The sequence below is a fragment of the Coffea eugenioides genome, chromosome 11, assembly GCF_003713205.1.
Source record: "Coffea eugenioides isolate CCC68of chromosome 11, Ceug_1.0, whole genome shotgun sequence".
Classification (NCBI taxonomy): domain Eukaryota; kingdom Viridiplantae; phylum Streptophyta; class Magnoliopsida; order Gentianales; family Rubiaceae; genus Coffea; species Coffea eugenioides.
Window position 1 is genome coordinate 47,510,085 of NC_040045.1, and position 22,890 is coordinate 47,532,974.

General features: G+C 35.0%; 3 protein-coding genes across 3 annotated transcripts; all 3 read right to left on the minus strand.

The window, feature by feature from the left end:
• Positions 1-9,119: 9,119 nt before the first annotated feature.
• On the minus strand, positions 9,120-10,599 carry LOC113753648 (non-specific lipid-transfer protein 1-like). Its single transcript, XM_027297857.1, has 2 exons — positions 10,127-10,599; positions 9,120-9,333 (listed from the first exon to the last, which is right to left on the minus strand). The coding sequence occupies exons 1-2, from the start codon at positions 10,483-10,485 to the stop codon at positions 9,324-9,326; spliced, it is 369 nt and encodes a 122-aa protein (XP_027153658.1). The 5' UTR covers positions 10,486-10,599; the 3' UTR covers positions 9,120-9,323.
• A 3,161-nt stretch (positions 10,600-13,760) lies between these two features.
• Positions 13,761-14,123, minus strand: LOC113752776 (non-specific lipid-transfer protein 1-like). The gene has a single exon (XM_027296838.1). The coding sequence runs from the start codon at positions 14,121-14,123 to the stop codon at positions 13,761-13,763; it is 363 nt and encodes a 120-aa protein (XP_027152639.1).
• Positions 14,124-18,729: 4,606 nt separating this feature from the next.
• Positions 18,730-22,668, minus strand: LOC113753884 (probable galactinol--sucrose galactosyltransferase 2). Its single transcript, XM_027298155.1, has 14 exons — positions 22,462-22,668; positions 21,952-22,214; positions 21,757-21,847; positions 21,613-21,661; positions 21,433-21,524; positions 21,222-21,329; positions 21,015-21,134; positions 20,494-20,904; positions 20,268-20,409; positions 20,027-20,094; positions 19,803-19,937; positions 19,462-19,688; positions 19,289-19,377; positions 18,730-19,200 (listed from the first exon to the last, which is right to left on the minus strand). Exons 1-14 carry the CDS (start codon positions 22,638-22,640, stop codon positions 18,919-18,921), a joined length of 2,256 nt encoding a protein of 751 aa, XP_027153956.1. The 5' UTR covers positions 22,641-22,668; the 3' UTR covers positions 18,730-18,918.
• Between the last annotated feature and the right edge of the window lie 222 nt (positions 22,669-22,890).

The following is a 22,890-nucleotide window of genomic DNA, read 5'->3' on the forward strand; positions in this document are numbered from 1 at the left end:
TTCCTTCTTCCCTCTCTGCTCCCTCACTCTTTTTGTTTTTTCCTTCATCTTTTTTTGAGTTTTCCACCTCTTTTTGCTCCTTACTCTTTTCATCTTTTTTCATTTCCTCTCCCCTATTCGCTAGACTAACCTCCTTTCTGTCTTTTGGATCCCTCACCCCACCCCCTCCTGTATCATGCTTTCTTGTTTCTTTTATGCATCTACCCTTCCTATTATGCTGCTCTCTACTGGTCTACTGGCCCTCAACGAAGAGGCCATGATGTTCCCTGCCCTCATCCACGCCCCGTACTGCTCTTCTCTCTGATTTTGCTCTTTTTCCACTGTTGTTTTGCACGTCTTATTTCCATGCCCTATTGTTCCACATTTATAGCAGAAGTCTGGGCATTTTTCATAACGAAATTCCACCCAGATTTGTTTCCCATTGAAGTTGATAGTGGTGCCCCTTGCCAATGGTTGAGAGATATCTACTTCCGCCAAGATTTTCATATGCCTTCCCTCCTTTCCTCCTCCTGGCGGGATGATGACTTCTTTAACGGCAGAGAATATTTGTCCGAGCTTAAAGCCCACTGCTTGACTCAACCAGTGAATTGGGAGATTCCACACTTGTATCCACATGTGGGATATATGGAAAGCTTCTGTACTTTTTTCTATATCTGGAGCCCATGGCTTTATGACCAGCAGCTGGTTATCAATGACCCATGGCCTACCATTTAGGGCTTTATCCTTGTCTTTGTCCTCTGCAAAGTTAAATTGGAAGACATTGGGGCCAAGTTCAACAACGTGCAGGTTCCTGGGGTAGCCCCACACATGTGATGTGTAGTTTTTCACCCCTGTAAAATTTGCAACCTTTTCACCCATGATCCTTCCTACCAAACTCAACTTACACTCCTGAACTCCTGCGAGCACATCCTCTGTCTCTAGGTCTATACCACCCCTTTCTTTGTTGCTCAAGTCGAACCTTTTAAACGCCTTTGTAAGAGTCCCCTCCATCCTGCAGTCCTTCGAAGTGTTGCCTGTATCGATTACAGCTGCTATGACCAGGTTTGCTACCTTTTGGGTAAATTGGAAGCAGAGCAACCTGAGCAAACCACAAGAAACCCAAATTAGCCGGAAGTAAAAAAGTAAAAAAAACGAACCCAACAAGAACAAGGCCCAACAGCCAGAAGCTTTTTAATTTTTTTTTTTAATCTGAAAAAACCAAATGGGATTAAACTGCTATTATGACCCCATGACCGACACCACCAAAGCTCATGTGTTCAACACTGGAAACAGAGCACCGACGTGCTTCCTCCTGCTTCGACAGCTTTCAATAAACTTGATCTAGTGCTATTTTTCTTTTGTATCTTGCTAGATGAGTTGGACAAGTGTTTTGGATCCCTCGGACAAAACGGATTTGGCGGCTTTGCTACGGTTTTGGAGCTTTGTCTTGAAGTTTGAGTGTTTGGTTTTGAAGTTTAAACTTTGAGTGTTTGAAATTTCGCGTGTTTGAAATTTTGGCTCCCACACTGGAGAGGGGATTCTCTACTAGAGAGAGAGAGCTCTCATTTTAGAGAGTAAAAGTTACCTTGCCGATTTTCGAGTGGATTAGGTTGATGATTTTGTCATCTTGCTTTTCCTCGTATTCCATAATCATGCACACGTGTAGCTATTTTAACCTGGTTCAAATCTGTGATCCTTGTCTTCAATTACTAACTACTAGGAGGTTATCGGCTGTGCTAAGCACAGCCTAGGCCCCCTATAATCTGTTGTCATATATTTTCATATAAAATAAGATTAATAGTAATGTTTGTGAAATAGCATACTTAAAATTATAAATTACCAATCAAGTATGCAGCTAACAATATGAGACTAAACAAAACACAAAAATCATTAGCATTGCAAAATATAAGAGAAGATGACAAAAGAATGGCAAGTAGTTTGACAAACAGCTTAACATCTTCAAGTGCAAGTTAGTCTTACAGAGACAGGAGATGACTTGCTAAATACTTAATATAAAGTGCAATCATAGGCTGCAATTACAAAAGATCACATATTAAGATCCATTAAGGTGCACAAAAGAACAAGTGGTTAATTGATCACAGCTAATGCCCATTGAGATTAATTGATTGCTGTCAAGAAACAAGGAAAATTTATAAAACAATATGAAAAGGGAATTTGTTGTTTAATGGAAAGAAAGTTAAATATCTATAAATGAATGAACATATGTAAGCTGTTCATTCTAAATTGTAATGATAATAGAATTTTTTTTTTCAATATAGCATGACATTGCTAAATCCCAAAAAAAAATAGGTGCACTGGATTTTGAAAATTGTAAAACAATAAAGGAAAATGTTAAAAAAAAGATTTAGTGGTTAAGGTGTCGATTTGCAAAATATATATTGGCATAAAATAATTTGGGCTCTTTGTAATTAAGATGGTGCTATCAAAGATATTCATCACGTGCATGTGTAGATGGTGGAAGAAGTGTACTAAGAAAAATTTGATACATTTTTCTTTTTTGTAGTTATGTTCATATCAGTGTGGTACGCACAGCCAATGCCTATTGAGATGTATTGATTGGTGCCAAGAAATGTGAAAAATTTAGTTGTAGAAGAAAACATTACGTAAATGAGGAGTTTATAAAGCAATATGAAAAGGAATTTTTTGTTGAATGTGATAAAATAGTTCATTTTAATAAGTAGTCAATGGGAAGAAAAGTATTTTATGGAAATATGGCTGAAAGCTAAGTAAAGATATCAAAATTTTATTTAAAAGTTGTTTGTTTTTTAAACATTATACGTTTTCAATTTGACAAAAACTGTGGCCACATTTCCCAAAAAGTTAAATATCTATAAATGAATGAATATATGTAAGCTACTCATTCTAAATTGTGAAGAATAAATAATAATGTTCAATTAGTAATGTTGGTGAGAATGAAATTAGTGAAAATGCGTACAATCAAATGGAAGTATAAAACGGAACTATATTATACAGGCATATTAGTGAAAATTAGTAATGCTGGAAAGAAGTTTTAATTATACAGGCATTCTAAACATGAAAAGTAGACAAGTTTAATTTTAATCTTGAATGTTTAGGTTGTGGCAGTTGAGCTGATGAATGCCAAGACATCACAAAATAGCATCTTTTAAATCTCCATCGTCCTCTTGGGCCTGCAGACATAGTATAGCAGAATTTGATGTACATTATTTTCTTGGACATTTTGTATCCAAGTCTGAACATTTTGTATCCATCCTCTTTGGTTGTCACTAGTAGAACAAGGGGAGAAGCGGCACCAATATTTAGCACCCATCAATATTTCATCTTTATATAAAACTTGATAACCCATATGCATTAAAAAAAAATCTAAGAACCCGAAAAAAAAAAAGGAAGTCCATTTTCGATGGGGGTGATTAGACAACAAAATGGGATGAGATGGGCTAAAATTGCTTCCTTTCTGGATAATGATGTGTGGTTAATTTATTTTCTTGTGGATTGTACTATTTCAAAGATTTGAACAATTTATTTCTGAAAACGAAAAGGGATGAACAAATTAGTCAAGCCTAACTAGCTAACTTACCATCTTTTATCGTTTGGAAAAAAAAAAAAAAAAAAAAAACTAGCTAACTTACCCTTGCAGGTACGTAGTTCCAACTTCCACATCGTCATGGACTCGTGGCAAACGTTAAGCAAAAAGGTCGCAGTCTCTTACGTTGCCTGGAGGAGGAGGACTAATTTCTTAACATGGGCATCCCGAATTTGGGTACAGAATATTCTAACTTCCCACACCTTAAAAAAAAAAAAAGAATGAATGAATGAATGAATGAGAACTCCCACATGTAGCTATAATTTTGGTTTCTTTTAGTTTGTTTAGGAGTCCAAATATTTTAATTGTTGTTTTTCGGAATAAGAAAATGGAATTTGGTGCAAGTGATCAACCATAACTCTTCAACGTTAACAAGGCTTCAGATGCAAATCATGGTCAACTGCATAGTTTCACATACTGTTAGTTCGTTTGTGTTATACCGTCTTTATATTTTAGAGAAAAAAAAGGGTCTGTAACTTCATTTGTCCCCCAACTTTAGCTCATGATCTTGTATTGCCCCTTATTAAGGTCAGGGACATAATCAGGATTTTTATAAAGATAAGGGACAAAATAAGTACATGAGATAAAGTTGTGGGACGAGCAAAGTCATTTATCAATATATATATATATATATATATATATATTGTAACACTTATTATTATGTAATATATATGAGATAAAAAGAAAATCAGAAAATCACGTATTTCACAAAAAGATTTTCAAAAATTTTTCCAAGTAATGGGAATCCAAACGGATTTCAAAATACACCTCCTATTCGATGCAAAAAAAAAAAAAAACCTCTAAATTTGATTATATTTTTCTTAAGAATCCAAGGAAATGATTACCCTTTGCCATAGAATAGTATTAATTAGATTTCAGTTATCCATTTGGAGCTAGAAAAGCACGTTAGCTTTCATAATCCAACAATAACGTTGTTTTAAATGACCTCTGGATTTTTATAAACAAAACGGCAACGTTAACGTGCTGATCATACGAACTTTCCTTTTGCTTTTGAAAACGTTCGAAAGCTGAAATTTGACGCAGCTTTTTCGACTATAACGTTGAAATGTTGAAGAGTAAATTATCTGGATAGTCACCACACTTTTGAAATCATTGAATTTTAACTATTGAACTGTTAAAAGTTTGGTTTTGGCTATTGAACGATTTAAAGTTTGGATTTCAGATCATTCCGTTAGATTTCACCGTTAAACATAACAAATCTGACTGGTCGCACGATTCACGAGATAAAAGTAAAGGGTATAGTTATCGATTAAATCTGACAGAATGGCCCGGAATCTAAACTTTAGATAATTCAGTGGCTAAAATCTGACTTTAATAGTTCAGTGGACAAAACTCGACGATTTCAAAAGTTCAGTGGCCATTCGGATAATTTGCTCAATATTGAATCTGTCATCCACTTTGGTAATTGTTGTTTTCTGTTGTTATTCACTAGATTTAAATTATTAACTTACTACTTTTCCATTATATAGCCTGAAAAAAAAGGCATAAAGCATCAAATTACCATTTGGATATATGAAAAAGACTACATCGCCTTATCGCTTCAATTTTGTGCTCATGAGAACATAAAGCTATAAAATGGCATAGATATTCTTTATTGTAATTATTAGATTGGGCATTAGTGACTTTTTTTTTAATGATGCAAAAGTGAATAGGATACGAAATTTGAACATATTAACCAGGTCTAGAATAAAAGATATAGAATCAACATCTTTTGTACATAACCCACGGCTTCAAATTTGAAATCACTTGGAAGATTAATCTTACATCCCCCAAAACCATGAAGATTCAATAGTGATGCAAGACTTCCCAAGCAGCAGCCATCAAGTGCTCAATCATAGAACTTGACCCTGAAATAGACAATTGAAAAAGTAGAACGAATAGTTATTTGATTAGCAAACTTAGAATACCGATAAGTGCCTAACTTAATAGGTAACTATATACCAATTAAGAAGAATTTGCAGCTTCTTGATTTCATGGTATTAAATGAATTGTGTGCCACATATTTTATGCAAATCGAAGAGTGTCTTGTTACGCATGAGTCAAAGTGAAAGTTTTTCGAAAAAGTGTATTAATTATGCAAAATTCTAGAAAATATCAATTTATTTCAAGCTATTCAAAGAATTAAAAAATGCAATTGTTTTTGTTTCACCAACCCTTCTCTCATTTTACGAATATAGCATGAAAGGAAAATGGAAAACTAAATGTCAAAGCTGAAGAAATTATTGCTCTCCAGGTTAACAATTCAACATGATCCAAAAAACAAAAAGTAAGCTCTTGTCTCTTTTCTTTCTTTTTTTTTTTTTCCTTATTTAACAAAAAAGTTGAGACAAGACAGGTAGAGAATGAGATATTAAGACTGAAAATGGGAAAAAACATTCTTAGGAAAGTACTATCTATGCACTTCTTTCGTATCTTTTGATTATCAAAACGATTAGCAGGCCCACAGTGGTTTAAACCCAAAAAATAAAAAGCCACCTTAGTTTTCAAATTTTGCAAAAAATGTGTTGGATTTTTAGCCATTTCAATCATTAAAAATGTCTTATCCTAGAATTCAAATTTATCACCTTCCTAGTTATATTTGAGCTAGTTACATTAAAAGAGCATCTATAAGAGAAAAAAAAAAATTACTGTGAGCAGTCGGTGTCACGAGTCACGCTGAAGGGGGGATCAACACCACAAAGTCCAGGAGCTCTAGCAGGATTCTTGATCTGGTCATCAGTGGCTATTGAAGGAGAGAATTTTAACACTCTGACGATCAATTTTAGTCTTGTCCACTTGGATTAGAGTCTTGAGTCCACTACAGCAAGCCGGGTCGACTTTCCCCCCTCTCATAACAAAACTGTGGCGAGGATGAAGGCAATTGACAACTGTTGCACAAGAGATTTGTGCTTGCCCTCCACCATAGAAATGCATAACTAACATGGACATGAAAATTACCAGCACTACTCGTTTGATGGGTCTGGATGATTTAGCCATAGTTGTGATTTTCAATCAGGTCAATCTTTTCTAGGAATTGAAGGTCTTTTCACTTGGTTTGTTACACAGTTTATAGCAAGCAATCTCAATTGTGCTTGCTATTTATGCTAGTGAAGAGGTCATGAGGGAATGTGGAGGATAGACTTGCTTTGTAAAAGCCGACTTGTAGTGATCCAAGGCTTTAAGCTATCAACTGGCTGATTTATGATTTATTTTGTCTTTTCATGGGTTAGTTTTTTTTTTTTTAATCATAAATGTGAGTAGGTATCAATCAATATATCGGGATAATGCTATAGCTAGCAACATCGCAATCAATTTTTTTTTTCTTTTTTTTGTTGAGCAAGTGGCAATCAATTTACAAATTCATGCAGGAGATAATGTAAAAATGTTATAGTTAGCATATTCCTTCATTCTACATTAGTGTAATATGGTAGCAGGTTATCGCAGATTAGGCACTTGGAAGATTGTTGAAATCCACAAAACCCATTTAAGATTATGTGATGGAAGTCATCCCAAAGAAACACACGTCAAGTGCTCTTCATTCATCAGGCCCTGAAATGTAATTTTATGGTTAGGTCCATTAACTAGTTTGGTAGAAAACTTGAAATGCTTAGTTAGACAAAATAATTAAGACTCCTAAACCAGGTGAGGTGATACCACATTTGCAATTTTTCAAAATTAAAAGTACTTTTACCATATTGTAAAAGATTTCTAATTTGTGGTATATGATTTATATGATGTAAATTTTGCCCCCTAAAAGTTAAAGTTCAGCATTCATCTACAAAGACCATAAACTTTTTTCTCTTTTTTTTTAAAAATTTTTTTTTTTGCTGTAATACAATCAAGCCTAATTACAATTTATGGGGCTTAAACCATGTAGCGTGATCATATGGGATAAAGTTGTTTTCTTTCTGGATAGTGATATGTGGTTAATTTATTTGTTCGTGCATTCTAGTAGTCCAAATTTTCAACAAATTAATTCTAAAATGGAAGGAGTAGAACAATTATTTGACTATTTTGTAGCAACTATAGGAAGTGCTTCGTGTTAGTCCAGACCAAAAAGGTTTTCTTGGATGTACAGGACAAGATGACAAATTGGGCCAAATGAGATAAAAGTTTAGAACGCTGAGATAAAAGTTATGTGGAAAAAGGGCCAATTTAGTGAGTTTGGCATCACGAAATTTGGCAGAGAACTGTGTTAGAACATTTTGTAACCTCCCACATCGCATTAATTTGATACAGTTTTGCTTTTCTGTATTTTGTCAGTACCACAATATTCCAAAATCCAAATTAGTCTGTAAGTCCAACTCTCTCAATTTTTGCATTTCCGACTAAGAAACTAGGAACAGGGTTGTGATGAATTAATCAAGTCACTCGACTTGAGTTCACGAGTTGCTCGGTCAAAATACTTGATAAGGTAATCGAGTCGATTTTGAATAAGAAAAAAAAAATCAAAATTTGAGTACTCATCGACTCTTATCGAATAGTGTATTTGTAATATAATTTTTAATCATTTATTATAAAATTAAGAAATTTACTAAAAGTTTGATTAAGTTTAATTTGGTCGAACTTGAGTTCGAATTCAAGTAAGATAAAATAACCTCGAACTGGAGGTCAAGGTCAGCTTTGAAAAACTTGATATTAATAAACTCGAGTTCGAGTTTGAACTCAAATATTTTTATTTGAATAGAATTCAATTCGGCTTGACTAGCCTCGATAGCAACTTTAACCGGGAAGCGTATGTATTCTTCATCGTATCTTAACATAGTTGGACATACGCTCACGCACAGAATATAACTAGACATCAGAAATTAAAACAAAATTGCAAAAGTGAATATACGAATCGGCATTTTGCTTCATGAATTTATGTTCCACAAACATTCACAAAGCATACTAAAAGTTTATCACTTCAACAAAGTCTAGGGATGCTACTAGCATTCTTGATTTGATCGTCAGTAGCATTCTTGTTTTTGAAGCAAAAACAAACACGCTGAAGATCAGCTTTGGTTGTTTGTTGCCAAGCTGACGATCGATATCCCCAGGATCAACTTGTCCCCCACTCCTAACAAAGCTGAGGCAGGGAAAGAGGTCCATGGCCACCACATCACAAGACATTTGTACTTGCCCTCTACTGTAGAAACTCATAATCAACATGGACATGAGAACTACTAGTGCTACTCTTTTGATTAGTCCTGATGAGTTAGCCATAGTTCTGGTTTCCATGGGATGAGTGATTTTGAGGAAACAAAACTTCTTGGGGCTCGTGGAGGTTTTTCGCTTGAGTTATTACATGGCATATAGCAATTTTGCCTAGTATTTGTATAGGCAGATAGGCGATAGAATGGATGAGAAGGGATAGTATTTATTACATGGCTTGTCCATTAAAAAAGTCTTAATTTGGGATTCCAATTACTCAAATGTGTGAACAATTTATTGGCTAATCTAAGCTGTAAATTGTCTTTTTATCCTTTCTTGGCTATATCATCCCCATGAACAAGCCAAGGGTCTCCAGAAAATATGGCATGTATAGACATATCATAAATGTGAATATTTTCCATAATCAATCTGTGAACAATATTATGTGAAGTGATGAGTAACTTTCCATACATACATACATATATATATACGAATTCATACATATATGCTTGAGATAACATAATACATAACATTTGGCATATTCTTTCACTGGCATTAATAATGATAAATTTTTACAATCCATTCAAGATTGCAAAGTGATGCAACGCATCTCAATTGTCCATCAAGCTCACTTCACCCTGCAATACAATTTTGCAGTTAGGCACATTAAGTATTTAATTAGAAAACATTGCAAAACTCAATATACAAATCAATCCTCCTCAAGAAGGTCACAACACGAAAGGAGGTGCATGAGCATTCAACGAGATAACTAGGAAGGGCTGCAGTCGTCCCCCTCAGACTTGAGAAAGTTTTTAAATAAGTACCACTTGAAAGTTCGTCAGTTTCGCCCACCAAATTGTAAAGATGTTTTAATTGTATTGATTATTGAATGATTTATACGTGATAATTTTTGGCCCTGATATTAGAAGCTCTGCATTCATTTATGAAGACTATAACCATTTTCTTTTTTTTCTTTCTTGGCTTTTCTATTTTCATACGCTCAAACCTGTAATCTCTGAGGTCGAAATCTGGGCAATATATAAAGCAAGAGGAGCTCTACATGGCATCAACACAATTTAATTTGTCATCTTTTAAACATCCATTTATACCCTTAAACTTACTAAGAAAAAGTTGAATTGCTCCCCATTTATCAAAAGAAAAACACACTTCCAAGAGTAAGACGATTTATCCCTAGTACATATCCAATTCTACGTTTCTAACATTTTCTGAAAATTGGTATACACTGCCTAAACTTGTTCAATGAATACCATTTGTATCTGAAAAAATTGCCATCGTGGAAAATTTCATCCTCCGATAAGTACCCATGTTCTAAAAAACCTTCCACACTTCTTCATGTTTTTTTCGTCATCTTGTACAATTAAAAGTACAATTATAGAGATTAAATAAAGAGTGTGCAGGATAGAGCATTACTTTGAGCAGTCGATGTTGCGAGAAATCTGGAATGGGAGATTAACACCACACAGATGAGGGATTTGAGCAGCATTCTTGAGCTGACCATTAGTAGCACTCTGAGCAACAGATTTCAAGCAAGAACAAACACTCTGGCGATCAGTTTGAGTCTTAGCCAGGCTGAGTAGAGTCTTAATCCCACTGCAGCAAGCTGGTGCAACTTTTCCTCCATTCAGGACGAAGCTAAGGCATGGAAACAGGTCGTTGTCAACAGTGTCACAGGAGATTTGTGCTTGCCCTCCATGGGAGAAACTCATGATAAGCATGGATACGAAGATTACAAGAGTCCCTAGTTTGAGGAGTCCTGATGAATTAGCCATTGTTGAGTTTGCCTTCAAAGTAAGAATGGTGAAGAAAGAAACTGATCTTTTCTTCTGGACCTGGATTTTTACAGTTGGGTTGTTATACAGACTATAGCAGTTTGAATACAATTTATAGAGGTGACTAGCCAATAGAATGTGATGCGTTGGGGTAAAAATTGTTTCCTTTTTGATAGTGATGTGTGGTGTGTACCTTAAACAATGAACAATTATTTGGACCATCTGTCTGGTAGCATTTCATAGAAAGTTCTTCTTCTTCTTTCAAGTAAAGGAATCAAATTATATGAGAGAAAATCTGGATTGGTTGTTAAGATATTAGTCATAGCCGTAGTTTTGAAACTAAAACTTTGCTGGGATATAAAGGACTAGTCGTGGAAGATAAAGAAGAAAGTTTGGCTTAATTTTTAAGGCAGTTATACTTCCCTGGATGAGGGGCTAATGTAGCAACTGTGGCATCACGAAATTGGGTAGAGAATGCTATTATAACATTTTGTAACACTCCAAATAGACCATTCGATCGTTAGGCAGAAAAAAAAAATTTCTTCTAAATATTCTTTTTACACATTTTTCAATCACCTTTTAACCTTACATTTATCACATCCTACTATCGTAATTTTTTCCGAAAACATCCCCTAATATATGCAATCCAAGTGGGCTTTTTTTTTTTTTTTTTCTAATATGTTAGTAAGACACCATTTCAAAATAGTTTACAGAGTCCAACCATCTTAATCTTTGCATTTTTGAGCAGTATCAAGGAAGCTGATTTAATTAATCAGCCAATAAATAAGTCCCCAAAGTACAAAAGACACCAGATACAGAAAAAGATCAACAGTACTTAGCTATCAAGTGAAAAGGTTGTATCCCCTCTTGGCTGTTGTTAAACGGCAAAGTTGCCTTGCCAGATCAAATAAAATAAAACTTCGTTCTACTTAGGATGTATCGCCCCTTCGCTGTTGTTAAACAGCAAAGTTGCCTTGCTAGATCACATAAACTAAAACTTCGTTCTACTAACTGATGCAGCCGTTAGACAAGAACGTTAGAACCCATGTCCAAACAATCACCAACTTTGGCATTTGTTGCTTTTTTTTTGTTTTAAATTAATATTTGTTTACCACTTTTCTGTAATGTAGCCAAAGTTAAAAAGAAAGAAAGAGAAAATTGTCAAATTATCAAATCCTGGAATTAGAACACAAGTACTGTCCCATGGAAGATGTAATTGTATGCTAATACACGGACCCAATTTAAGACAATTAGCTAAGAAGCTAAAAAATGAAACAAGGCAGCCTAAAACCTAGGATTAACTAACTCTGACAGTGCAAGAGTCTTCTTTACATGAGTGGGTCTGGATACATGACATGACATGACATGAATAGAATGAAAATTTTAAGTTTGAATAGATACTATGTGTGATGCATCTCAAATTGCTCGTATATGGAATCTTTTTACTTTTAGCCTAGCAAAAACAGATGCAGGACTACATAAAATGAGTTGGGCAGTGTATTTAATTGCCAAAAAGCAACATCCAATTGCAGTAATTGGGGGTTAGATTTTATTTAAAACTTCATCGCCAGGCACAAACATTTTCCGTAGAAATTTAGAAAAATCCGTCAAGTGCACCAAATGTGTTTAAATATTGTAATATTGTGTACTAGATCTATTTTCGTCTAAGTTCGAGTACCAAAATCACTTAAGGATCAAAATTTAGGCACCAAACTTTACTCTTCCAAGAATTAAGGAATGGCATTGGTTCTTCATTTTCACCAAGCTTGTTCCCTTTTATGGAATTTACTTGGTTTTAGTTTAATACGAGCTGATTAATTATTGAATATGTAGCCAAAATTGAAAAAGAAAAAAGAAAAGCCTTGAAATTGCCAAATCCTTAATCTTGATTCCTGTATAGAATCTTTGCCACCATCATTATAGCGTTGTGACTGTTCCCTGGCAAATGCAGAAGTATACTGAAACACGAAATGAACTTCCAGAACGTATACATCATTATTTAACTACAAATTGTATAAAGATAGCAGAGAAGCCATAAACAGAACTAGTTTCTTATTTAATTTTTTCATAAGCTACCAAAATGGGGTATATACTCTTTCATTTCACATTAACATGGCTGCAAATCAGAGATTTAAAACTTTAAAAAAAAAAAAAAAAGCAAGAGTGAATAAGAGAGCAAAAGTGAGTATATAAATCGGACATTGCTTCACAAATTTATGTTCTAGGGAACATATATAAGGCACGGAATAACACATTCCTTCATATGTAATTGTCCATAAGTAACAGACACGGAAATCACTTGGAAAATATTACAACCCATAAAACCATTCAAATTAAAACATTAATGCGAGACATCCCCACCAACGTGTAGCCATCAAGTGCTCAGTAATAAATTGAGTTCACCCTGCAGTACAGAATTGGAAAGAATAGAAGGATTAGTAACTTGATTAGCAAACTTGCTAATACTAAATAGGATTAATTTTTTCTACAGTGATAATATATATACTATTAGCATTGAATGAATGACAACTGTGCAATGGTTGAATTTGAAATTCAATTTTTACACATATATATCATGGATCCAACAGTGATAGTATATACACTATCAATATATATATAAGATTTACTCTACTGAATATTCCTCCTGTTACATCTTTTAATACTTTGCTTGATGAGTGGCTAATCAATATATAGGAAAACTTTTTGGCTGCCAAGAAGAATTTTCAATTTCGACATTGTTGATTTAATCATTTTACATGCATTGGGATCCACGAACATTGTGTATATCGATCAATGCAATGTTACGTATGAGTCCAAGGGAGGATCTTAGCCAAGAAATCAGAGATGCACAAATATTCAATACATGGCATGTGTGGTCATTTTAGGAATCCAATAATTTTATGTGATGGACAATTAATTGATATTGTCGGCCAAATTAGATGCTCCAATTAATCAAAGACTAATCCGCTTCTTAGGCCACGAAACAATGTCTAGAACAGTAAAAAAAAAAAAAACTTATAATGATCTGCTAATGATTATGTGGGAAGTCATGAATCCATTCCAGTTTTAATCCATTTACTCCATTCCCATGTTTTCAGTATTAAAATGATTACAGAGCAAACTATAACGGATAACCTCTTTTAGAATTCAAATTTTGCACAGAATAGGAATCTTAGTCATCTCAATCATAGAAATATAAATCAATAGTGAATAGAAATAAAATGCTTGGGAAAGGATTTATCACTTTCCTAGTCATACGTATAAGAGATAGAAGATTACTTTGAGCAGTCCATATTACGAGTAATGTTGACCGGAAGTTTAACACCACATAGTCCAGGAATCGCAGCAGCATTCTTGATTTGACCATCAGTTGCATTTGACAAAAAAGACTTCAAACAAGAACAAACACTTTGACGATCAGTTTTGGTCTTAGCTGAGTTGATGAGAGTCTTAATACCACTGCAGCAAGCAGGATCAACTGTTCCCCCATTCATAATATATCTCAGGCATGGATAGAGGTCAGTGGACACTGTACTACAAGGGATTTGTGCTTGCCCTCCAGAGGAGAAACTCATGATCAACATGGCCATGAAAACTACTAGTGTTACTTGTTTGTTGATTGCTGATGACTTAGCCATAGTTGTGTCGGGATTGCAAATTTTGAGAATAGGAACTGTTTGATCTTTTTTGGGACTTTGGAGGGCTTGCACTTGAGTTTTGTTATACGGTCTATAGCAATTTTGCTAGCTTTTTATAGAGGTGAAGAGGGCAAGGAATGAGATGAGAGGGGATAGATTTTGCTTTGTAGATGCTAACTTTGTGGCTAGTTTAATTTCTCTGGACAGTGGTCAAAGGTTTGAACAATTAATTGGACAATTTGGTAACGAGCATTAGGAATATGGGAATGGAATCATGTTCTACTCAATATTTAGGACAAAATACTGGAATATTAAAGACAGAAAACTCACAGATATATAGCAGCAGAAGTTGCCTGATTGGATGAGAATGGACTTTAATCAGCTAAAAGTTCTAGCACCCGTTCGTAAACGGCCAATTCGACTTGCCTGATCGGATTGAAATGCTAAAAAATGTCCTCAAATTCAACCTTACGCTGCGGTTTTGATTGAAATAGTGGTGCAGGAAATCTAGTTTAAACATCTACTGTACTTGGGCTTCGTCAATTTTAATTTTTATACCATATGATCTATTAGGCCCAGGAATTAAAGGTTTCGAATTCGAGTCTAACTAAATGTGAATTCAATTTTAGTGTATGTTAGGTACTTATTTCATTATGATTTAATTGTGATGTTGCTTCTGATATTACTGGATTAATTATATTAATTCTACCTTTCTAGACTAATGTTCATTTATTAATAATAAGAAAGGTCCCAATTCGCAAGCATAACCCTTATCACTAACACATGATTTATCGTGACAACTGATCCTTGGATGATGTAATAGTTACCAATAATGCATGAAATGAGTTTCACAATAATTTACCTTTCGTCCTGCATAAGTCTTAAAATATTACTATATTTGTAGCTTAGTTTGTTTTTCCATTTTTACTAGGAACAAAGCCACAACTTTTTGAATTTTAATTTTCCAGCCACATATTATTTCATTTTTAATTTACATCGCGATTGACAACTGCTAACTTTAGTTTCTCCGAAGGGGTTTATACAACCAAAATTATTTACATATTTTGCCTATCAAATCTGTTGAAGTAACACTTCTTCTTATAGTTTTTACTTGATTCTTAAACACTATGAGTAATTTATACAATTCTGGAAAATTTAAAGTGTCTTGGAAAAGGTAAGGAACAAAATGCATAATCCTTGGATGTGAATAGACTTGAATTTCCTTTCAAGAAGTACGTTTCAAGTATTGTGAAATATCAAAGAGTAGATAAAACGAAGCACATATGACATTGTTTAGATTATCATGAAATAAAAAAATTAAAAATTAAAAAAAGTTAAACATTTTTGGCCAACTTTATTTTTTATTGCATGTATTGTGATTTCGTCCTCGCAGTGATGTCTATGAGATATTCCCTTGTCTTGATTTATCTTCGAGAATATCCATTGCAACGGATTTATACATGCATGCACACACACACACATATACGCTCGTAAGCCGATTCAATCAAAACTCAACTCGAGTTCGGTCAACATTCGAACTCGAGTTCAAAGAAAGTTTTTATACATGCATACTTACATACATATATATATATATACACACACACATAGACACATATATACATATGTATATATAAAATTTTTATTTTGATAGTAAAATTACATAAACATCCCTAATATTTTATTATTTGTTAACAAAAAATTACTATTTTATTTATTTTTTAAAAAAATAAAAATAATTTTTATTTTTATTTTTTTAGGCTTGAACTTGGCTTGAATTTGAGGTCGAGTCTCAAGTTTGGTAAAATTGAGTCGAGGGTCAACTCAATTAGATCAAAATTCGACTCGATTCATTTGCAACTCTGCTTCTAACCATTATGGATCTAACAATTGTTGTGTCTTAGCTAGCTAATGAGGTGGGAAACTCCAATGTTATTAAATGTTACAATAGAGTTTCATTTTTTTTTTTTTTTTTGTGAAATACAATTAGAATGATGACCATGTAAGGGTATTTGGTCCTTTTAATCTTTTGGTACAACTTAAGAGACACAAAAATAATTGAGTTATTGTGTGCATGATCCACATCCAGTTTATGTCAGTCCTTCAAAGTTTGTGCCTTCCCATACTCCAAATTCTGCACCACAAATGTTAATGTCCAATTACTGTTTTCTTTCAAAAGAAATCACTACTTAGAATGTGTAAAAAGGGCAAATTGCTAACATAGTTTATGGAAAATTTATGCTACACCATTCTTGTATATCAAGCATATTGACATGTATCTTTGCTTCATTTACTAGCCAAAATAATGCTAAAATACTGGTGGAAACAAAAAATTGTGCACAAATCACAAAGTTGTTTGTCTGCAAGGAAAGTTGTTAAAATAATAAATCATGATAAAAGATTCTTTTTTTGGGCAAACAATTAGACATGTGAATTCCATCTAGGTTCTGTTGAGTAGGATCAACCAATAACATAACACCTATTGATATTACCCTGCAGAAAAACACTGAAAAAACACCTCAGTACAGAATCTCAATTTCTTTCAAGCAATCCAGTATCAGAATCATAGATGAATGCCTCATCTTTCATTTTCACCTTCCAAGGCTTTGGATTCGTGTTTGAATATGCTCCAAAGCGGCCACATCCCCTTGCATGTAATTTTACTGAACGTCGTAGCAGATCAATTGAATACCTTAAACTGTCCATGGCTCCACCAGAATTGTACATGTCAAGCAATCCAATTGGAGCAAAATGAATCTTTCCATCAATGACCTGTTCCAAATTCGAATTACCATCTTGAGATTTTAGTAAGTAGTGCAGAAAAGCTACTGAAATTAGCCAAATGCAGGCTCAAAACTTCCATTGGCAGACATAACATGCTTGCCTGAATAGGACAGATGGTGTAGATTTCATGCTTTAGGACACCAAGAGGTATCTTGAGGTTTTCTTTCTTCGACAATGTGTGAAGAACTCCTGAAGATAGCATATGACATGGTTATATATGTGAAGTTTTAGATTAAAAATCTAGAATTGGGGGGCTGAAAGCTAAATTATGGGTACAGATTCCATTCCAGTTTTCACCAGCTACATCTGCTAGTAATTCAACATCTTCTAGAAATATATTGATCTGTTTTAAAGATGCTATAGATATCTTACTTGGAACATATCCCAGTCCACAGCTACAATTTCCCCTTCAAACAGCCTATTAAAAGCAACAGCTGCAATCTGTACCTTCTTGCCATCAACATGACTAAAAGTTCCTTTGTGCTTGGACAATATTCTACACCAATAACAAGGGCTCAATTAGGCCTAAAGTAATGAGAATGGAAGTTCTGAAGCAGAATTCATTACCATAGCAAATGGAAATGCACTAGAATGATACTAAATTGGCTGATGAAGAAGCAAAGACTCTTAACTGAACCACACTTGATAGAATTTTTTATCAGCTCACATGGGTTCACCCCTGAATTTATGAAGAGTGCTTCCTTGACTTCACAGGTCTGAACATTTGGATCCCCAGGTGCATTTGAAAAATGAAAATTAAGGGTATGAAAGTTGCTCAAACAATTATGCAGTTTGCGGCATAAACTAACCACTTTCTACACACAGCTGCAGCTGATTGTCGGAAGATCCTTGCAAGCTAGTCCTAAATTGTCCATCCAGAGCAGGTAGGAACAAAGCATGGAAAGTTCCTTTAGAAGATGGATCAGAAACTTCATCATGGATGACAGTCTTTTCAGTGCCCTCCAGGAGAAGCACCTGAGTTTCCACAGGAACCTTACCACCTGATTTCCAAAACTAGGTATCATCCACCAGATTTTGAATCTGACATTGCACAAAAATCTGTATCCACTGCAAAGAACATGAAATTATGTAAACTAAAGCACAGAACATCACTGCTTTTGATCAACTTGCAGCCGTAAGTACTAATACAGAATATACTCACTCAAGAACACCAAGATTGAAAACACGGCGAGATTTCAGGCTTGTGGAACTAGGCCCATTGAAAATTGATTCACCACCTGCTGGAGAACTAACAATATTTTCAGGTACTCCAGACAACATGGTTTTTCATTTAACTGTAAACATGTCGAGGTTTTTCTACGGTATCTAATCCTGTCGATCGAGGTTTCAGTTAGTAAATCTGATCTGGGAAAAGTTCAGTTAACATTGTCGCAGGTAGATCCATAACCTTACCTGATTATTGAAGAAAGAAGCATTGGAACCCTGGATAAAGAATATAATTGATGTAACAACTAACAAGCAGGGCAATGCATGGTACTGCATCGAAAGATGCCTAGATAGCCATAAATTATGGAGCATTTGTCAAATTTTGTTCACGGTTGTACTTAAATCCATGCCATATATTCAATATTCTTTCAAGAAACTACAACTACTTGTGCCTTTTCATTTCAAGAATGTCTCGTAATAACTATACATATTGATTTGAAAAGGGATTTCAAAAAACTACTTGGAAGTGAATATATTAGCAACTTCAGCATTACTTTAAGCAAAATAACGACATTCATTGAAAAAACAAAAGCACAAAAGGGGAAAAAACCAAAATGTTCAAAAGAAAAATATTTGATGTAATATGTGCTCGGTGGTTTTTCTATTTTAACAGAACAGCCCAAAAGTTATACAGTTACAAGAAAATTACAATTTTTGTCTCTAATGTTTTAGGCGTGGACTAAAATGGTTTAGCCTCTTATGTTTGGAAATGAACCAATATGGTCCTTTACAATTTGTACAGAACTAATCTGTTGAGAAATGCAGATCAAATCCAGCCAAAAATACATTAGTACTCAATTTCAAGGTCCCTCAAATTACAGCCACCTTGAAGGTCTATAATCAATAATCCATTCTCATGATTATACCAGAATTTCTCCTCTTCTATGTCTATCTTGCAACAACTTGGTTTCGTACTTGAGTAAGCTCCAAATCTTCCACAGCCTCGAACCCTGATCTTTAATGTGCCTGAAAGATCCTTGGAGATCCACATTATGTCTTCAATGGCTCCGCCAGAATTATACATGTCAATTAAACCAAGTGGTGCAAATTCAAGGGTTTCATTGAATACCTGTTTCACGTAATAACAAAGTCAATTATGTTAGGCTCACGTTTGTAAAAAATTGCAGGGAAAAAATGCTCTTGAGAAGTATACTAACCCTGACTGGAGAGATTGTAAATATTTCGCATTTTAGCACATCCAAAGACACTTGAAACCTTTTGTTCTTTGGCACTATGGAAAGATTTCCTGCAATATTAGTTGGCTTAAACATTAGACATATATTTGCTCTGGAAGTTGGCAATTGACTAGGATGATGAAAAGCAAGCTGACCTGAATTAAATGCATACACTGCAGAGTCTCCATTCCAATTTTTTCCAGCAATCTCATCCAGGAATTCGGCATCACTAGGCCTAGCATGGCTTGATATCAAAGAATCTTGTGAATGTTTGATCGGCAAATCGTGCACAGCTTCTTTTAAGGGCCAACTTCCTGCTCCTTGACAGTTGAAAACTCCAAGAACTCCTGTTAGCTTATTCAAGTTCCATATCTTCAGCAAGCTGTGGAGTAATCAGACAGAAATTGTTAGTTGATGATGAAATCATTATTTTACCAATTTCTCTAACTCTTCCAATTCAAAGAAACAATGAAAAGAGTAATAGTCAGCGAATCACCTCTTTCCGTCCATAACTGGATCGACAAATAAGCAGTCACGAGTTGGTCTGCCAGCATATCTAGCTCTCAACACAGATCCATCAGGCAAGACAAGTTTCTTGAGGATCTTGATATCATGCTTCCCTGGCTTGTCGCTGTAGAAGTCTTATTTAGTTTGCTTCTAATGGAAAATCCTACAATTAGATAATGTATGTAAATGAGAATGTATCTGATTTTGGTTTACCTTACATACACTGCACAACCGCCAATCGCTCTTGCTGCTCCATGGAACTCGGCAGTAGTATGGTTGCTCTGAATGGAAGATATAAAAGCAGTCGGTCATATGAACTCAAATCATCAACAAGCAAAACTACAAGACTAGTATTGCGTGTGTCAATGGAGCTAAACAGAATAGAGGTTCAACCATATTGTCATAAGCCTAGAGTGTTTAGCAAAAACTTGAAAGATTAACTTGGAAAACTCACATGAAACATGTCCCAATCAGGTACTACTATCTCCCCTAGAAGCAGACTGTTAAAAGAAACTGTTGCTATATGCAAAGTCTGAAATGCTGGTTCATTTGGCATGAAGTCCTCTGAGGCTCTTGCTGTGGCACTTTTCTTTGAGCTGGGGATAGATTGAAGAATCAGAACCAACAGTAAAATTTTGGTGAGTTTTGAAGTAGGCATCATATAGTGGCTATTGACGAACCTGTAAATAGAATCAGAATTGTGGCACATGCAGCAGATTAAGTTATTGTCTCTGAAGTTCTTGTCAATGGATTCGTCAAGAGCTCCAAGATACTTTCTGGTAATTGCTACTCGCCCACCATGTCCAGAACCTAATGTTGCAATCACATTTTGAACATCAACCTTTACACCGTCTACTCCACTATTTGCAAGATAACTATGGAGGTCATTGTAGAAGTCATAGATTTTCTCAGGATCTATTGTCCCAACACCATATTTTTCCAAGCTGTCCATGGCTATATCTCTCAAGTTTCCTAAGTTTCCAGGAGATTGAACTGGATATTCAATCTTGGGATTGTGTTCCTTTAGTGTTTCGGATGAAGGAAGGAGTCCACCCCAGTAACCAGCTAATGCATGCCACATGTAAACGTATCTGCATCAAGCAACAATTATTGAACTCCAGAAATACTTCAAATCTAAATACTCATACTGTTAAAGAAACATAACAGAAACAGATATGTATGGTGATTTCTGGGACAGTACTTCAAACCACATCTCTTCTTGATGGTTTCTATAAAGTCCCTGAGGTTGGTTTCTGAACCATCTGGTCCATAGCTCTTAAATTTACTATTTTCCTTGATATCCACCAGCCTTGTAGCAAATCTGTAATCAATGAATGAGCTTAAAAGTGCTACCTTGATATAAATGATGGTGAATTTAGCAATAATTATTCATACTCAGAAGCCTTACTGTGTTCCTTCAACAAAGGGTTGCCCTTCCTTTTGAAACTCATTTGCTGTATCTTGCCATCCATCATCGATTATCAGGAATTTTGGAGAGCAGCCAGCTTCTGAGAAACTGATTAATATGAAATGAGAGTTATAGCTTTAAGAGTAAAACAGCTCCAGGAATGTCCAGTTCAAGAAAATGTATAAATTCTTGAATCAGTAGATAATCAAACCTTTTAAGACCCTCCAAAATTCCATCTGGATCCACTTTAGTATAAAAAGCATCCCATGTACACCATCCAAACCAGTCCAAGTGTGCAGGAGTCTGTGAACAGGAGCACAAAGACACCTTAATCTTTTGGTTCGCTAGATTTCAAACAAAGATTGTTCTTAGTGTTTAATTAAATTTTCACCTTCTTGTTCCCAATGTGATTAAATGTACCCTTGTGCTTTGCCAAAAGTCTGCATCAACAGAGTTTTAAAAAATATCAGCATTGAAGATCAACGAATAAAAAATTGGCATATGTCCATCAACAGCTCATTGAGTTGAAGCATACTTGATGGAGTCCTTGATGAGTTCAAATGGATTGTCCCCTGCATTGAGAAAAACTGCTTCCAACGCTTGAGAAGTTTGGACACTCGGATCACCTTAAAAATGTTAAAAAGAAGAACAGGTTTCAAACAGACTGAAAACTAACTGTGGAACTAATCAAGAAATTGAAACAGCGTGGTGTTAAATGAAGCAAGCTAACCACTTTCAACACAGAATTGGAGCTCATTAGAGGCTGCCCCTTGCAGACTTGCCCTAAAAGATCCATCCAATACTGGCAACAACAAAATATAGAACTTATTTTCATCAGGAGCATCAAAAGAGTCCTCATCAACAAGAGTAGAATCTTCTCTTGCTTCCAAGAGAAGCATTTGAGTTTCCATCGGTATCTCTCTTCCAGATTTTCCAACACGAGGTATCATCCACCATATCTTTGCGATAAACAGACACAAGAATTGGTAATCCCTGGAATGCCAGACAAGTAAATGAGACTATCACGTAATGGAAAAGGTTGACAAGATGACATATTTAATCCTTATAAATCATAATGAACTTTACATCTACATTTTCATAACGCAACAGTTTTCTTATTTACTTGTCAAAAAGGGCTCAGACTTTGTTGCAATTCTAATCAATAGTATTTGTAACAGAATATTGCTCTGTTCTCCTGCAATTTACAAACCCAAATGACCATAATCAGACAAATACTTACTCGAGAACTCCAAGACCAAAAACATGGCGAGATGCTGTATTTTCTGATGTTGCACCCAAGAAGGCTGATCCTGCTTTCCCTGGCGTAATAACAACATTATCTGGAATTCCTGTCAAAATAATCTTCCCACGGACGACAAGGCGTCCATTTGTAATAGATGGAACAGCCGTTATTGTCATCTTGCTGGTGATTTCCGACCACTTTGCAGCTTAAACCTGACCAATAATTGATCAAAAGAGGCTCAATAGTTAATACCATTCAAGACTCTCGTACTTCAAAACAGTTAAACTGAGAATAAAGTTCAAAGGTAACGTAGAAAACCAAGAAGCAATTGAACAAGAAATCTTGGAAAGATGAACAAACGTGAGATGCAATATTGCAATGCTGATAAATAAATCCCTCCCCAGTGATAAAAAATTGCTTCCAGTA

Bases quoted from the DNA above. Each gene is read 5' to 3' on its own strand.
- LOC113753884 (XM_027298155.1), bottom strand. From the start codon at position 22,640: ATGACAATAACGGCTGTTCCATCTATTACAAATGGACGCCTTGTCGTC. The intron at 22,215-22,461 runs GTAAGTATTTGT...CTGGCATTCCAG, and splicing joins TTTGGTCTTGGAGTTCTCGA to GGATTACCAATTCTTGTGTC. The intron at 19,378-19,461 runs GTCAGCTTGCTT...CTAATATTGCAG, and splicing joins AGTGTATGCATTTAATTCAG to GAAATCTTTCCATAGTGCCA.
- LOC113753648 (XM_027297857.1), bottom strand. From the start codon at position 10,485: ATGGCTAATTCATCAGGACTCCTCAAACTAGGGACTCTTGTAATCTTC.
- LOC113752776 (XM_027296838.1), bottom strand. From the start codon at position 14,123: ATGGCTAAGTCATCAGCAATCAACAAACAAGTAACACTAGTAGTTTTC.